The sequence below is a fragment of the Excalfactoria chinensis genome, chromosome 18 (genome assembly GCF_039878825.1).
Source record: "Excalfactoria chinensis isolate bCotChi1 chromosome 18, bCotChi1.hap2, whole genome shotgun sequence".
In the NCBI taxonomy this organism is placed as follows: Eukaryota; Metazoa; Chordata; class Aves; order Galliformes; family Phasianidae; genus Excalfactoria; species Excalfactoria chinensis.
This window is the reverse complement of record NC_092842.1, coordinates 6421856-6439669: the sequence shown is the minus strand read 5'-3', so window position 1 is coordinate 6439669 and position 17814 is coordinate 6421856. Positions and strand designations below refer to the sequence as shown.

The 17814-nt window shown below is 57.8% G+C and overlaps 1 protein-coding gene across 2 annotated transcripts in view; it reads right to left on the bottom strand.

The window, feature by feature from the left end:
• NOTCH1 (notch receptor 1) overlaps nt 1-15473 on the bottom strand; it is a 33554-nt gene extending 18081 nt beyond the window's left edge. The window contains exons 1-4 of one of the 2 annotated variants that reach the window (XM_072352670.1): nt 15269-15473; nt 13766-13847; nt 2158-2420; nt 1347-1685 (exon numbers count right to left, since the gene is read on the bottom strand). In XM_072352670.1, coding sequence (XP_072208771.1) covers nt 1347-1685; nt 2158-2420; nt 13766-13847; nt 15269-15326 — 742 coding nt within the window. In that variant the 5' untranslated portion in view covers nt 15327-15473. The remainder of the gene's footprint in view (nt 1-1346; nt 1686-2157; nt 2421-13765; nt 13848-15268) is intronic. The other variant, XM_072352671.1, reaches the window with a different exon arrangement.
• Between the last annotated feature and the right edge of the window lie 2341 nt (nt 15474-17814).

Genomic DNA, 17814 nt, shown 5'->3' with positions numbered 1-17814 from the left:
AGCAGACAAGATTAGTTTAACTTTCAGAAACCCACTGCAGTCAGGAAACAACAAGGGGACTTTGTTTTTGCTGCATACCAGCATATCAACCACTCTTATCACCAGCACCGGCCCCGGTTCCTGTACCTCTGCCAGAAGCCGATGCAGCCCTCACACAAGCCATGCCCTATGGCAGAGCTGCCGAAGAACCCCAGTGTCTCCCCCACAAAGACCCACCCTGCCCTATTGTAGGGCTGTGTCACTCTTGGGAGGTGAACCAGCCGGCACAGCATGCAAATTCCCTGGCAGCAGCCGCCAGCCGCAGCGGGGTGTGAGCGCCGAACCCCCACAGCAGTGATGCTCCCCGGGGCGATCCCTCACCCCGCTGTGCCCGACGCTGGGAGAAGTGCAGTGTCAGCAGTGCAGCAGGCAGGCCAGCACTGCTCCTTGCCACCCTCAGCCTGCCTGACCCTGAGGCAGTGCCGCTCCTGTTGAGCAGTGCCTGTGGGAGCTGCTGGCTCTGGGCTCACCGTGCCAGCTTTGTGGAGCTGGGCTGCCTTCCCTACATCAACCCCAGTGCTGTTGGTAGAGTAGATCTGCTCTAGGCAAGGTGAGCAGGTGCAGAGAAGAAGCTGGAGCTCCTACAGGGCCATGGTGACCATGGTGTGGGTATCTGGATGTGAGCACACGGTTTTGGGTCCCAAGATATGGATATCTGGATCTGGGCACCTGGATGCAAGCAGCTAGATACAGGTATCAGGATGTGGGCACCTGGGCATGGGTATCAGGATGCAGACACATCTCTGCCAGCTGGGAGAGCCCATCCCCATCTCAGAAGGATGGCAGCACAGGGATGCTCCATGGAGGTGCAATAGAAAGGAGGATGGAAACGCTGAGCTCCCGCAGGATTCCTTCATTCTGGAGGCTGCCCCTTATTCCTCTGCCCTACATGGCCGGAGGGAGCAGCACTGAGCACAGACAGGGTCTCCCTTCCCCGAGCCCATCTGCACTCGGAAACTTTCTAAAATAGCTATTCCGGGACAATAATTCCATTCTGGAAGTGGATTAAGCTGAAGCGGAAAAAGGCACTCTTATTCTGGAATATGAGCATCCGCAAAGGGGCCTCTGCTGAAACAGTTGTTTTGGAAGAGCTATTTCAGTGAATCACCACGTATGAAAAGCCCCTAGCTGACCTCTCTGCTTAAGGCACAGCTGCCCAACATCTTCCCACAGCCATCCAACACAGCGTGCTGCAATGCTTGCCTTTGTCACTCCCCAGGAGGTGATAAGCATGAAGCGCTGTGTGCTCAGGGAGGGGGGAAAATGACAGATAAAGAGCAGCAAATCAATCCCAACACCTCCCCTACCTGGCAGACAGGTGCAGTCGTAGGTGGTGTCCCCAGTCTGGCGGCACGTGCCCCCGTTCTGGCAGGGTGAGGGGTTGCAGGGCACATAGAGATGCTCGCAGTTCTGCCCAGTGTAGGCCGGCTTGCAGGAGCACTGGTAGGTGCCCACCTCGTTGGTGCAGCTGCCGCCGTTCTTGCAGACGGGAGGTGAGATGTTGCATTCGTTCACGTCCTGCTTGCAGTTGGCCCCGTGGAAGCCAGCCGTGCAGCGGCAGATGTAGTGGGCTTCAAAGGGGACACACTGACCCCCGTTGGCACAGGGGTTGGAGGCGCAGGGGTCGGCCTGCTGGCAGGTTTTACCTGGGGAGGGAGGGAAGTGGATGCAAAGAGCAGCTCTAAGTGCTGGGGTAAGGAGCCAACACAAGAGCTGTGTTCACAGGGAGGTGCAAATAACTCCCCCCAGCTGAGCATCTCCCAGGCTCAGCTATGCCCACCCTTTCCATTTGCCTTTAGTGCCAACACAGAAAAACCCAGTGCCCTTCTCCAGCAGTGGGGTGTTCAAGGAGCAACCCTCAGCAAGGGCTGCTCATCCCATCTCATCCTGACCCATCAAACTATAGAGTCATTCAGTTTGGAAAAGCCCTCTCAGATTCCCAAGCCCAACCCATTCCACCATGCCCACTAACCATGTCCCCAAGCACCACATCTCCCCCGTTACTGAACACTTCCAGGGATGCTGAGTCCCCCATGTCCTAATACCCAACCTGAACCTCTCCTGGCACAACTCTTGTCCCAACCCATCCCATCTTGATATTGCAGGGCCACCCCTCACCTGACCAGCCTGGCGGGCAGCGGCACTTGTACTCGCTGAGTGTCACCAGGTCACAGGTGCCCCCATTACGGCAGGGGTTGTTGAGACAGGCATTGTCCAGGGGTGTCAGGCAGAGCTCATCGGTGAAGCCCAGGCGGCAGATACAGGTGTAGTCAGCGGTGCTGCCACGCACCAGGGGGATGCAGGTGCCGGCGTTCTTGCAGGGGGAGCTGAGGCAAGGATTGGGCAGCTGGCACCGCTCACCCATATGGGCACTGCTGCACCTGGAGGTGAGAAATGCCATCAGTGGGACCCATTGTAGGGATCAGGGTGCCTGCTCGGGTATAAGCACCACGTGCACACCCAGCCCTGCGCTGAGCTGCACCTTGAGAGGAGAGGAAGATGAAAGAGGCGCCTACAAGAAAGGCTTCCCCCATCAAGGGGCCTGCACAGACTTGCAAAACCACAATGGCCAAGCCCGGCACCCTGCTTTTCATCCCAAAGCACTTCTTGCACTCCCCTTGCACTGAAGAGGAAACCCAGGCCCAGGGGGGGAACGCATGGCTCACCCCGCAGAACTGGGAGCACCAGCCCCACACACCCCCAAACCCGGTGCAAGGAGCCCTGCAGCAGCCCTGGGCTGAGCCCCTGCTGTCTACCCACAGCCCTGCTCTTCACCTTCTGCATCAACAGACCTCAGCCACATGGGAAGAAATACAGGCTTGGCGTTGGCTGGTAACAGGTGAGGCACGTTACAGCTCAGAAAAGCTGAGGTCCTCCCCCAAAATAAACCCTCACCAAACCTGGTATCTCTGTATGGGGGCTCTGAGAAAGGTCTTCACACGATGGCCATGGGCTCAGCCATCCGTCATAGGGATGTGCTGCATGGGGGCAAATGGTGCAGACATCCCATTCTGCACTGGCCATGCTGCAATGGGTGCTGCAGTAGAGAGGGAACAAGAGGAGCAATGCTGCAGCCCTGTCCTGCAGTGCCAGTGTGCAACACCCTGAGCAGCAAGCACGGAGAAAGCCACATCCCAGGAAGAGTGCCTGTCTGCAAACTGCAGCCCAAGGACCTCGAAGGCAGGACGCAGGGCTCCCATTGGCAGCAGAACCCCAATGCCGGGACACGGGGCTCCCACAGCCACCACAACCCCAAAGCTTGAACACAGAGTTCCTATGGGCACCACAACCCCAAAACTGGGACATGGGGCTCCCACGGCCACCACAACCCCAGCTGCAGGACACGGGACCCCCACAGTCACAACCCCAAAGCCTAGATATGGGGCTCCCATGGCCACAACCCCAAACCCTGGATATGGGGCTCCCATGGCCACAACCGCCATGCCGCTGCAGGAGCACATCCCTGCCCTGCTCCCCCTCTCCTCTTCCCCTACTTTTCTCCTTTCTTTCTTTCTTTCTTTCTTTTTTTTTTCTCTCCTTTTTAACCCAATTCTGATTTCATTGTCGGGGATTGTGTGAGAATTTGTCAGGATTCTGAGACATTTTGAGTTAATGAGACGGCATTATCCAGGCCAAATGAAAAAGAAAATGTGTATAATAATAAATCAGGGCATCTGCTCAGCACACAAAGGGCGGCGGGGAGCAGGTGTGCATCCTAATGAGGCAGAGCAGCTGCCTGTACCCGATGCCCGGCTCTGAGCACGGGGCGCCGGCGCTTCTGGGTGGCTGCATGGGGACAGCAAGGATCGGGGCCATCAGCCTGAGAGGGACCATTGTGCTGTGCAGGGTGAAGGCACGCCGCTGGCGGAGTGCTGAGTGTGTGCAGTCATCTGTTAAGCCCCCGCCTCTCTGCACCACACACACACACACACACACACACACACACTTTTTTTCTTAAAACAATCCTCTGGGCTCTGCTGGCGGCGGATGGGGAGGCGTCACGGGGTCCTGGGATGGGAGAAAGAAGGGGGGGGAGGGATGGAATAGAGGAGGGGGGGGGGGGTGGAGGAAAACGGTGTTGGACAAAGAGCTGCGGGGACAGCGCGGGAATTGGTGATGTGGTGCCGCTGTGCCTCCACCAAGACGGGGCACAGGGAGAGCCCTCCCTCCTAATTAGCGCTCGGATCGTTTCCAGTTTTGGTGTTTGGAGCTCACGGCCAAGAGCAGGGCATGGCCCCCCCAGCTGGGGCACGGCCATGAGCAGGGAGGTTCATTAGCAGGGTTAGGGACGTGGTCAGTACGCGTGGTGGGGATGGGGGGGGGAGCTTGGTGATCTTAGCATCTCTTCTGAACTTGTTCTGTGATTCAATTGGAGGAGCTCTCCTGGGATGGCTGGGGAACCAAAGGGTGCTTTGGGGCTTTCTGCAGTGCCAGGACTTGGGGCTGCATCAGTGTACATGCTCCTAAGACCAGCACAGCTCCCATCGCACCAAACGCATCAGAACGGCCCCCAGGGTCCCACCAGTGCACCAAGCTGCTGCCAGGAACCTCTGGAGTCACAGAGCAGCTGGGTTGGAAGGGACCTCAAAGATCACCGCCCTGGCTTTTTTATGGCTTTCTGCCTGTTTATAAGCTGAGTTACAGCCCAATTGGGACAAGGTGCTGGGGAGGGTGCGAAGGGGCAGGGAGGGCTGGGCACAGGGCTGCCTCGTGCATTGGCTCTGGCCTGACTGGTAATGTGCACGAGCACAGGCACTGCGTGGTGCTCACCTGTTGCATTTCTCCTCCATGCAAAGGAAGCACTGCCAGCTGCTGGAAGCGCTGGTTGAGCAGCAATTCAGAAATGAGCAATACAGTGCAAACACCATTAAAACCAGCACTGCCCTTGTGAGGGTCTGCAATGCACCAAGGGGTACAGGCAGCCCAGGGAATGTCACCACGTGGATTTTCCTCTGGCGATTCCCAAGCAATATCTGCCCAGACTGAACCCAAGCTGCCTCTGGGAATTAGCATGAGAGACATTAAAGCTACGCTTTAATTACAGAGATGAGTGTCAGCAAAGGACAGGGCGGGTGCTTCAGCACCAAAACACCTCCGAAGGGCCATTAGAAAGTGGCTTCAAAGTGCCCAGGCTACAAATACTGGTGCTTCTCTCTGCCCTGAGCAGCACCTGAGAAACATTCCTTCCCTTCAGCTGTTGCAAAAAGGAACACCCCCACAGCCCCCAGCTCTGAGCTGCTGCACCATCCCCGAGCTCACCGCTGTATCCCGGCACAACAACCACATTGCACAGACCCAGAAGTCCCCGGTGCAATTTGCAAGCAAAGAGCGACGCAGAAAGACCCAGCCAAGGTCAGACAGCAGATCCCAGGGGACAGCCTGGGAATGGGAACAGCGGCTCCATATTCCCAAACTCCCAGCACTGAGCCTGGGCCAAACACAGCTCTGCTGGGCGCAGGCACGTGCCCTTGTTGTGTCTGCTGCACATCCTCGGTGCATCCCCAACAGCAGCATCATACTGCAGTGGGGTTCTCAGAAAGCTTTGCAGAGCACCTGGCTAAAAGCATGACTGAACGGTGGGAATAGGGGAGAGCTGGGTGGGCTGCACATCCCAGCACCCCACGAGCAGAGCTGCAGGGCAGCACCCAGCCCCATCACCCCTCTGCTCAGCCACTCACAGCATGGATTTCCCCAGTCCGCCAGCAACAGGTTGTGTCCCTGCACAGCAATGCAGGCACTGAAAGCATCCCATCCCAAGGCAGATGTTCCTGTGACCTTTCACCCCTGCTCAATTCAGGAGCTTTGCTGCTTTCCTTTCGGCGTTAAGCTGCCATCTGCCACCAGCAGCACAGCTGACAGCCAGGCAGCCCAGCACAGCTCACGCACTGCTTTGTTCTGATTCAGGACACGACAGCCCTGCAGGAACCCATCCCCATGGGACTGGGGGGTGTTTAAAGGTGCTGGGCTCACGGGGACCGTCCCCATCCTTGCTCCTGCATAACACCTTCCTCATCTGCTGGGAGCACAAATGGCCGGCTTGTTTCCCCCAAGGCAACAGCACCGTGGGAAAGCTGAGGAGGGAAGGCTCAGGCCTTTACTTCAGCTCCATCTTGGGGTGACTGAGTTAATGGAGCCGGGTGCTTCCCCTGTTGGGGCTGAGCATACGCTGCCAGGATGGGAACACCTCCAGGGAAGGACCAGCAGAACCAGCAGGGCTGCAGCAAGCAGAGATGGCTCCGTGTCACAAAGCACAGCCACTGCCTGCACGGTGCACTGGGTCCCCACCGAGGGTCCCACTTTTGGCACAACCGAGCAGATGCCTTCTCCATCCAAGCAGCACGGAATGAACCAAGTGGCCAACGGGACAAACAGATCTCACTCATTTGCGAGGCACCGGCCAAGGGAAGGAGAAACAACCAGCAGGAGTCACTTTTCCAGTTGTGCCAGTGGCTTCTCTTGGCACAGCCTGCAAGCAACACCGCAGCTCCCAGCGTCACACCCTGCTCCTATGGCACGCTCATTGCCAACAGTGGAACCCTGTGCCACAGCGAGGAGGGATGTGGTCCCAGCATGGTGCTGCCCTTAGGGGCTGGCAGTGCCCACCCGAGCCCTGCATCCCCCCTGCATCATGCAGCACGGATCCTGGCACCCAGCAGGACTGCACTGCTCCGCGGTGCTCCCAGCCCTGCCTGCTCCTCTCACCACGTGGGACGCAATGCAGCCCAACACCCCAAACCAGCGCCAGGCGGAACCAGTGGTTTCTGTGCAAAGTCCCATCCTGGCCTCATGTTATTAAGCACACCGGGACACCGGCCTGGGAAAGAAAACAGTTTCACATAGGGAGGGTGGTTGGCAAAGCAACAGGTTCCTTCGAGTGACATCAGGTTAATAAAGCGAGAGCAGATCTACCGTCTCGTTTAATTAAATAAAGCATGCTGCAATCCCAGCACTTTGATGTGTTTTTTTGGGTTCCAGTTGGGTTTTGACCCAGCCCAAGCCATTTAATTGAGATTTTAAGACCCGGACTTTCACCTGGAGAGAAACACATGGGATTCCCAAAGCTGGACATGCTCGTGGACTGAGAGGTGCTGCAGCCATCGGTCCTGTGAGCAACACTGAGCAGAGAGCGAAACCATGGCTCTGTTCCTTCAGCAGGCGTCAGTCAGGACAGTTTGGGAATGGAAGTTCCCATTGTAATGAAAAACAATATAATCCCATTAGTAAGCAGAGTGGCTGGGCTATTCACCATGGTGGTACGCAGCTACCTGGGAAGGAGCTGCTTTTCTATGGAGCTTCATTCACAATGAACATGAAAGATGGCTAAGGAAGAGACCAAGACAAAACTCACTCCATTCCCACCCTCAACAATGGGCACTCAAGGTCTTTTTTTTCCCCCAGCTGATGCTTTTTATATCTTCTGCTGGTGTAAATCCACACAGCCCCATTGTTGGTGGGGCTGGGCTGCCTTAGCAGGGCACAGGGCTCTGCTCATCACGGTCACTCTTGGTGGGCACATCCAGTTCCTCCTCGGCAAGGAGCTCATTTATCACACAACCACTAAGGCTGGAAGAGCCTTCTCAGATCCCCAAGCCCACCCCACTGTGCTCACTGACACATCCCTCAGTGCCACATCACCTCCAGGGACGGTGACCCCACCACCCCCCTGTGTATCTGTACCAGTGCTGCCCACTCTTGGAGCAATGACAAAAGAACTCTAGCTTTTCTTTTTTCCCACCCCAAACCATGTTTTGGTTAAACACTGCTCTCCCTGATCCCCATATATGGAGAACTCCCCCAGGAACACACACGGGCCTTTCTATCTCGCTCTCCTAATCCTGAAAATAAAACCTGAGATTAGGATCTGAGCAGCTACCAAGAGTTTAAACAACCTATATTTAGCTTGGATATTTATAAATAGGAGGAGAGGGGCGTTTCGTGGAGCCCCTACAGCACAAAACTCACTGAAAGCCAAAGTCACAGCACTACAGCAGACAGGGAGGGGGAATGCACAGACAGCCACAGGTCCAACCCCCACAAACTAAAGCAAAGCAGAACCCTGTAACAGTCACCAGCAACAAACCCCTCTGGATGCGATGCCCCATAGGCTTGAAGGACCCCAAGCATGATGACAGGTCCCCAAGGCCGGCACTGCTGCTGAGCTCAGCCAGGGAGGCTGGGATGGTGCTGCCCCGACACCTTGCCCAGCAGAAATCCCTGTGTCAACACGCAGCCCCATGGAGTGGTGCAGACAATGGGGCCGGCGCTGCCCTCCACCCGGCGCCCGCATTCCTGCCCCGCATCCCCTAGAAACCCCTTTTCACAGGGAGCAGCAGGCCCTGTGAAAGGGCCGTCTGTCGCCCTGCCTTTTGACTCCCGGGCCTGTGTCTAACATTTTAATAGGGGCTGGGGGCTGGGGAAGGCCCCCCCCCTACTCACAGGACGCCCCACACTGGGTCACTCTCCCAGCTGCCCCGCAGGAGCATGCAGGGCTCTGCCGACTGATGGGTGCGAGCCGGAGCTGCATTCCTCCACCCACCCGAGGGCAGCGACCCGGTGCTCCAGCTGCTACAGAAACCTTTGGAAGAGCCTTATTTTTCCTTGCTCCCTCTATGCAAGGATGCACAGCACGGTGGGAGTGCCATAGTGCTGGGGATTCACACACACGTGGGTAATAACCACCTTAACATAAATCACCGCACCTTCAGAAAGGTGCAACCCCTGAACAGCGATACCATACGGCCCTTGGGGTCCCCACTGGGACATTCCATTGGCAAAGGGACATGGGACAGAGCAGCTGGAAGAGTTCCAGTGCCAAAGCCTTCCTTTGCTCCCTTGGGAACGGCTGTAGGTGGGCATAGAGCATCCCACGGGGCACAGAGCATCCCATGGGGCACAGAGCATCCCACACCATGCAGAGCCAAGGAGGAGAAGCAAGGCTCAACCCTGCAGCCCCAGCCTGACTCTGGTGGCCCACACATGGCCTGGTTGCCCTGCTGGCTCCCACCAAGCCCAAAGCAGGGGCTGCCCCACGCAGCATAGCAGTGGCTCCCAGCCCAACATCCCCTGGCTGCTCGCCTACAGCCTGCTCCGTCTGCGAAATAAGGGTGACGTTATGGCATCATTACAACTTAATAAATCCGTTTCCCATATAAATACCAGTAATTTCAGATCTCGGGGAAGGGAATGAGGGTGAAAACTTGTTAAAAGAAAACGACCCGCGTGCAAATAAATTTTTGCGACTTGACTGAGCGTGAAAGTTTCCCATTAAAATTCAACTCGGCTCCCTTTGCTGGAAATGCATGAGGGCCCAATAACCACAGCCTAAACTTTAACTGGCTTTTCCAATATTAACTCCAGCCTGCTGTGGGGGAAGGGGAAGAGGTGATGGGTGAAAGCAGATGTCACCAGGTGCCAACACTCACTGTCCTGGGCTGCTGCATAGACATCACACACTGCAGACCCACACAGTGTGTGCTCCTAGAAGCCTCAGTGCAAGAGAGCATTCTTGCTACTAAGCCCACATGCTGCTCAGCAGTGCCTCTGCTCAATACAAAGTGCAGCAGCTTTGCCCCAGACCAAAGCATGAGCTCAGCCCTGGCTGTGTGAGGACCCAACGCAGTGCCCGTAGCTCAGGGTCCTTGTGCTGGGGGTGGCACAGACCTGCTGCTGCCAGCAGCCATGAAGGCCAACCCCAAGGAGCTGACACACGAGCTCACACCTTTGCAGCCACGTAGCCTGCTTGGAGGATGGGAATTAAAGGATGTTAAAATGGCAGCCAGCCTTCTGTGGGCACAGATGGATGGATGGGGTGGGTGGGACCCCCCAAACCCAGTGAGGTGGCAGGACTCAAGCAAAACCCCTCTGCGTGGGCTTCCAAGGCACATCCCATGTCTCTCCCACTTCAATACACAGTATGAAACCTCAATGTCTGGAGCTATATTAGCCACAGAGAACTCTCCAACCGGTGCTTACCAGCTCCTGGTAACTGCACCTCGAGGCTACTCCCTCATTAAATACACTGATGCTCTATAAATTTCACATTCCACTCATGTACAGCACTCAGGACACCTACAAACACGAGCAAAACGAGGGTCACCACACCTCCAGGCCTGGAAAGAGCGAGTTGATTTCCAAACAATGTTATTTTAAACCTTGCTAACTGCCCTTAATTGAAGAACAGCTTGGCTGTATGGTCATAGATACGTGTCAGCTACATGCCGCATACAATAAACCATCAGCACACCCGGAGGTGGGACCTGGGCTGGAACTAATGGGTCCTGCAGGGAACAACCATACCGAATGCAGGGGATTGCAGCCAGCACAGAGACCCCATCCCCCTCCAGACCGACACGAAGTCTGTCACAAACACCCAAGCAGAAATCAGCCAACTACTCAGACCACAAAGCGAGTTACGGGGTTGGTGACACCACCTGAGCCAGCGATAACCACAGAGATGCCGTAGAGAGGAGAGATGCAGGCAGATCCTTCTAGAAGAGCCAAAACACAGCTGTCCCAGCAACGAGCTTCCTCCATTAGAAGTGCAGCAGGTGATGCTCCGTGCTCCTATCTCCCCTCTTACCCATTCCCAGGCTGCAGCCGCCATGGAGAGCTCTCCCTATGGCTGAATCACCGCTCCTCCGCTGCTCTCAGGGCTTCCTCTGCCTGATTGTTCAGCACTCCACCCTCTTCCTCTCCAGCACGGAGACGGCTGGGTTTTATTTTCTTGCTTATTATTTCATGGAAATAACGTCGGGTTTAAAGCACACGAAAAGAGGAAAAAAAAAACACACACACACACACAAAAACCCCAACAAAAAAAAAACCCCAAAGCAGAAGGAAACTTCCGCCCTTTGCAGTGAGATAACAATGACTGAGCAGTCAGTGACTCGGAGGGCACGGCGGGCTGTGGGGTTCGCATCACTCCTCAGCCTTCCTGCGTGGTTGCAGTGAGGGTTCAGAGCTCAATAAGTCATCTCTTGCTGCTGTGGTCCATTCTGAGTGCTTCTCTTGCTGCACCCAGCACGCTATCTGCCAGCAGAAGCAGCACTCTGGCAAACTCATTTTGCTCCTTTTCCAGTGCAAGCAACAGAGATGAATTCAACTTACTCTTTTCCTCTGCAGTTTTGCTCCTCTGAGCAACAGTGCTGACTGACCCCAGACCCTCTGCTGACTTGAACAGGGCAATGCTTGCAGGATACAGCAAGTGCAAAGAGATGCTGCTGGGGCAGGGCTGGAAAGGCAGCCCCCTCCCATGCCATCTGCTCCTACCTGCTGCAGCAAGGGAGGCCCTGGGAACGACAGTCATGTGGCACAGCAGCCTAAAATCAGCCCCATTCATTGTGGGGATACCGGGCAGAGACAGTGATCCAGCAGTGTAATTAGCAGCCACCGCTATAGATGTGGATGATTTCGTTTTGGAATACCTTCTCATTTTGTGTGGGAAAACGTCTCAGTCAGAACAGAGTGCCACCGTGCCAAGCAGCACCACAAACCCACGCTGGGAGCACTGTGGCTGCCAGGCCCATCCCCAAGGCCAGACCCCTGGAGGCTGTGGGTCTGTGCCAACGCTATGTGTGGGGTGAGGCACCCCAAAACTGCACCACTGCTACTGCCAAGGGGGAGCAGGCAGCTCCAAGGGGCTCAGTCACAGCCCTCCAATGCTCAAATCAGTGGGAGCCCCACACCCCAGCTGGGACAAGCAAGATAAGGGACCGAGAGCTGCACACCCCACACCACTGGGAAATAATAAAGGCTTAGAGAGCTCCACACTGCACACTGGTGGTTTCCTTTCCATAACAGGGCTGATAATGGGGTGTGCAGTTATCAGAGCCGGCTCTGCCCCGCGCAGCCACTCGAGCAGCGTCCCGCTCGGCCGCGATTCATTTCACTCTGCTTTCTAATTGGATTTGTGGGGACGGCACAATGGGGCTTTATGGCTGGAGTCGGTGAAGTGCCAGGCCGAGCAGAGAGGTGGGCCAGCAGCCAGCACAGGGCATTGCACGCCGGCGCCAGGGGCAGTGCCAGCCTTCCTGCAGTGCTATCTGCACCGCTGGCTGCGCTTTGTTTGAGGAGCTTGGAAGCGGAGCTCCTGGTGAAGAGATACTCAAAGCAAGTGGAAAAGAGCACTTTGCAGGCTGCTGGTGGGCACCTGGGAAAGCTGCACCTTGCCCAGGATGCCAGCGTCCTTAATATCCCCCCCATCCAACCCCTCAGCTTAGTGCAAAATGAGCTCACACAGACACGCAAAGCTGCCCTGGTGCCCGCAGCCAGGCTGTTCATAGTTCCCAGTGATAGAATTCCCCAAAGTTAACTTTATCTCCTGCAAACCCAGCAACCCGAGCTACTCTGGAGGCTTCACCCCCAAAAAGGAGCTCGCACGCATCAGACCTAATTAGATTCCATCACCATCTGCACATGAAATGTAAATCAGGAGTTGCAGAGACTTAAGAAGAGGGGGGGGGGAAAGAAGGAAAGAATGACCACAAGGAAAAGGAGGGGTGTAAGGTTGGGGAGGGGGCGGAGGGTTGGGCATTCTGGGAAGCCATACATGATTAGTCACACAGCATTAATCTGCCTCCCTTAACAATAGCTGCCGAATTTCGACCGAATCCCAGCTGTCGTTCTTTGAATGAAAGAAAACAAGATTTAGAGCGTCAAGCGTTGGTAAGGGCTTCTGTGCAGGGGAAAAAAAAAAGTGGCGTGCATTCATTAGTGGCTCACAAAGGGACCCAGCCTTTGTCCATTAAATTGCTCATGTGCCTGATTGATTTGCTGATTTATTTTCACCAAAGGCTTTGGGGGGCTCCGCTTGGAGAATGAGGGGGGGGCTGCCCAGGCGATGCGGGCAGAGTAACGGTACCCAGAGCCAGAGAAAAGCAGCAGGCATTGTCAAGGAGAAGTGCCATTCAACAGGTCGGGGTTGGAAATGCCTTTGGGTTCCTCCGCCGAGAACTTCCTATTGGGAAACTTGGGGTGGGTGGGAACGTCTCCCTGCCCGCTCTCAGCTCAAGCCATGTTTAACAGGCAGAAGGGAAATCTGGCCGGAAAGCAGAGCCTTGCCCATTCAGATTTCTTTTATGGAATAGTTTTAAAAAGGGAACTGCGCTCTTATTCATTTCTCTGGGTTATTGTTCCCTGGGAGCCCGGTCTGAATCGACCATCGCTGCGGTGGGTCGGGTGGTCCTTCAAAGGGACCCAAGGCTTTACACATCCGTTTCCCCACCATCAGCCTTGAGAACACCCCGTGCCAGGAGTGGGCATGGACGGCAGCGTGGCACTGCCCCACAGACAGACACCCACACAACGCAGCCACCCTTGGATGCTTATTGGAGATGCCCTGGAAACTACAGCACCAGCTGCCAGGGAATGAAGAACAACGCAATGGGGCCAGGAAGAGTGGGGGGAGGGGGGGGATTGGAAGACAGACAGACAGACAGCCCTCCCACCCCCCCGTTGTCCCTCCCGCCTGCTCCATCAGTGGGGCACTCTGATGGGTTAACACCAGCCAAACGTGGCCCTCTGCCCATGTTTTTCCACCCAGCCTGGAACAAAGCCTGATCCTGCCAAACCCGCGGCGACTCCTACACCGGAGCAGGTTATTCTTGCCACTCAAGGAAAGAAAACGCATTTCGCCCTATTAAATCCAAAGCCTTCAAAGCAAAGTCAAACAGGCACGTCAATGCTTCGGCTGAGAGAGATGGAAATCCTTCTGCTCCTCCATACTTACTGGCACACCTCCGTCCCATTGAGGAAAGTTTCACACTTGCCCCCGTTGAGGCAGGATTCGGCCAGCTGCGTGCACCGCACACCTGTGAACAGAAGGAGAGCATCAGGCACAGCACAGAGCCCAGGGGTCTGCACCCCACTGCGGGCATGGCCTCACGGGCACCGTGTTAATAGGCAGGACTACACTGCCCCAAGAGGAAAGGGGCGACCTAAAGTTAACCTGGGGTGGTCCTGGGGGTGGGCTCTGCCTGCTAAAACAGGAGGGTGGATGGGGAGAAGCACCGGGTTGGGTATCTTGAGTGACAAACACCATTTGGGAAAAACCATCTGCCTGCAGGGCCTGTGGGTTGCCACGAGCTCAGTCCCGAAATGAGTAGCTCGGCACAACTTGCTATGACTAAAGGTTTCATTGTCTGGCCCTCGGAGCCGGATTCTGCTCAGTTACTACAGCAACTCGCTGAAAAGTACTAGAATCGCTTCCGATTTCCACCCCACTTCACTCTTCCCCTTCTTCTGCCGCTCTCGTTGCAGCCAAAGCAGTTTCACACTGAGTGAACGCAGCGTCGCAGAGCCGCAACCCGAACCCCACCTCCCCCCGACGGCAGCGGAGCGTCCCCATCAGCCCCGGCGGACGGAGCGGGGAAAGGGCCGCGTTCTGTCCCTACAAACAGCGTCCCGAGAGGCTCCAGCTCTACCCGGTCCGTCGGGGCGGCCCCATTGCCCACCCCCCCCTCCGGCCCCTCCGGCCCCCGACGGCAGCTCTGCACGTTGCGGCTGTGCACACGGATCCGCCCCGGGGCCGATGCCGGGGAGGAAGGTGGAGGGAGGGAAGGGAGGGGAGGGGGTAGGGGGGGGAGTTAAGGAAGGGGGGCCGAGGGGCACCGGCTGACTTTCAAGAAACAGGAAACCGAGAAAAATTTGCAAAACGGTCAAAAAACTCTCGCGGAACAACAACACGAGCTCGGCCCGCTGCGTGAGCCTCCGTGGAGCCGAACCCGGTCCCGAGCTCCGGGACACACACAGCCCTCGGGGCCGAGCACAGGGACCCCCCCTCGGGGCCGAGCACAGGGACCCCCCCGCAGTCCTCAGCACGGAGCTCCGAGACCCCTCACAACCCTCAGAACCGAACACCGCGACCCCCACAGCCCTCAGTACCGAGTTCGGGGGACCCCCGACGGCCGCGACCCCGAGCTCTGCCCGCCCGCAGCGCCGCGCTCCGCTCCCCGACGGCTCCGCTCCCCGCTGGAAGCCCCGCAGCACCGACCCCGGTCCCGACCCGTCGGTTCCGGCCGCGCGTTCCCCGCGGTGCCGAACTCCAAAGTTCCGTCCCCGTTTCCCAGCCCGCTCCCCCCCGCGGCACTCCCGAGTTCCGGACCCTCCCGGCGGCTCCGCGCTTCTCTTCCCGCGGACCCCCCGCCGCCTCCGAGCGAAGCACCGCCTCGCCCCGCCGCTCCGCGCCGCGCTGCCGGCAAACTTCCTGCCGGAGCCGGGCCGGGGCCCTCACCTCGCGTCGGAGCGGGCAGCAGGGCCAGCAGGAGCCCGGTGGCCAAGAGCCGCTTCATCCCTCTGTGTTCCCGCCGCTCACAGCCGCATAGATCCGGAGGCCGCCGGCCGAGCCGGCTCGAACCGAGCGGAACCGAACGGAACCGGAGCCGTGCGGCGCGAGCCGGGAGCCCCGAACACACCGCGCCCCAAACGCCGAGAGAAGCGACTCCGAGCGCCGGCGCCTCCCGCGGCCGCTCAGCCCCCGCGGGCCGGGCCGGGCCGGGCGGAGGGCGGAGGGGGGGCGGGACGGCGCGGGGCGGGACGGCGCGGAGCGGCGCGGGATGGGACGGAGCGGGACGCCCCTCCCTGCACGGCGCGGGGGGCAGCGCTGGGAGCCCACCCTCCCCACGGCCACAAAGCGGCTCCGGACGCTCCAGTGCGGTCGTCCCCGCTGCTCCGGTGCGGTTCCGGATAGCCCTGTACAGACTTCCATGGCTCGTTGCGGCTCCCAGCAACGCTTTGCAGCCCCTGGGTAGTCCCAGTGCAGCTCCTGGCGCCCTTATGGAGCCCCTCCGTGTGCTCCTGAACCCGCTATACAGCCCCTTCGTGTAACTCTTGCATAGTCCCCAAACAGCTTCGGACTCTCCAAGCAGCCCCAGATACCCCTGTGCAACCCTCCATGTAGCTCCCCCCATGCAGTCCCTGCATACCCCCGGTGCAACCCATCCCCTCAGTCCCAGTAGAGCTCCCAGCCCCTGTGCAGCCCCATCCCAGGCCCTTACACAACCCCCCGCAGCTCCGGTTCAGCCCCCAGCCCCGTGGGTCGCAGCTGCTGCTCAGGACCCCAACTGGGGTGAGATTCCCCCCAGCACAGTGCACTGCACCACTGACCCAGTGCATGTGTATACAGGTCTGCAGAGCCATTTCCCACCCGTAGGCCAGGCAGAGTGCTGCTGTGTTGTCCTGTGAGCTCCTGAACTCAGGGCAGAGCCCAGTCCATGTGCTGCAGCAGCAAACAAACAAACAAATGCACGAGGGGAGACGTGCAGCCAACCCTGCCATGCAGCCCTGCAAGCTCCGGTTTGTATGCAGCTCCTGCACGTGGTGCAGGTCCCAGTGCCCCCACCTCCAGCATCCAGCACTGCCCTGGGTCCTGCAGGGTGGGAGCATGGGCACGTCCCACCCAAAACCCAATTGCGCTCTGGGCCTGGGGGCAGCCCCCCTGTGCTGCCAGCACTGCTCCCCCCAACGGGGTCACCCCATGCAGTGTGCACAGTTCCCATTGCATCTCAGCAGTGGCAGCAAATTGGAACCAGGTTTTGACTTGAGCAACCAGAATCGAGGCTTGAAACTCCTGTTTGTGTGTGGGGATGTGTGGGACTCCAAGTACTAGAAGAAGAAGCAGCAGTGGGGTCGGTGCTGGGCTGATGGAGAGGTGCTGTCCCACCTGTGCTCCCCCCCCCTCCCCCCATTGCAGGGCACCCCCACACCAGCACTGCATTCATCCCAACCCATACCATGGTGTTATCCCACTGCTTCCTGCTGTAAATTATTTCCAGAGCAAGTGTGAAACGATTAAACAAACCGAAGGGCAGAGTCTGCTCATTAGATCAAAGCCACAAGCCCTGCAGCATTCCCTCGTTCTGCTCCTTCCCCTTCTTCCCACATGAGAACAGGCCAGGCTTTGGGGTGCCCACTGGGGGCTTTGGGGGGGCGTGGGGCCATGGGGGGCTGGGTGATGATGCTGGGAGCTGTGCAGGACTTCAGAGCATCCCAGGGCCACGCACTTTGCTTTGCTGCACTGCTGCAGGATGGGGGCAGGGTAAGCAGATGCCAAACAGTGCAGGAATTTGCTGTAATGCCCACCTGCACGGAGCTTTTGCACCCTTGGGAAGTGGGTGCCCCCATCCCACCCCCTGCAGTAGCTGTGCAGTGGGATGCAGCCCTGCTCTAGCCAAGCGATATTTCTGTGCCACCAGACTGTGCCACCTCCATTGGCTATGTGAAGTAGCCCCTGGAGGTTCCACCACCCTTTGGTGATGGGGATCTGTGCCCTGCTCCCCCATCTCACCCCTTTCTCCCTCCTGCTGCCGTAACCTTGCTTTGCCCGGGCTTGTTCTCCTCGCACAGAACCTCTCACTGTGCTGTGCTGCCTTGCTCACACATACAGAAATGCCCACGGGCAGGTGGCCACTGTGGTCCTCACTGTGCCCTGTGCCAAACTGGGAACAGTGTGGAGGTGGCACTGGCCTCTGTGCATGGATGTGGTGGCAGCACGGGGCGCCTTGGGGTGATGGCACAGGACAGGACCCAACCCAGGCCATCACCCCAAGCTGCCCAGTGCTGCCACAAGGCAGGACTCAGTCTGGACACATGCAGGTTTGTGGCCCTGGTGCCCTTCTGTGCCAGCTCCAGCTGCACCCCGAGCCATCTCTATGCTGTCCCATTGCCAACCCACCGCTCCTGCATGGACTCCTGTAGCAGAGGGGAAGGATGAATGAAGGAGGGAGGCACCTCTTTTTGCACTGGGAGGTGGATGTGACATCAACCCAGAGCGAGTCTTTC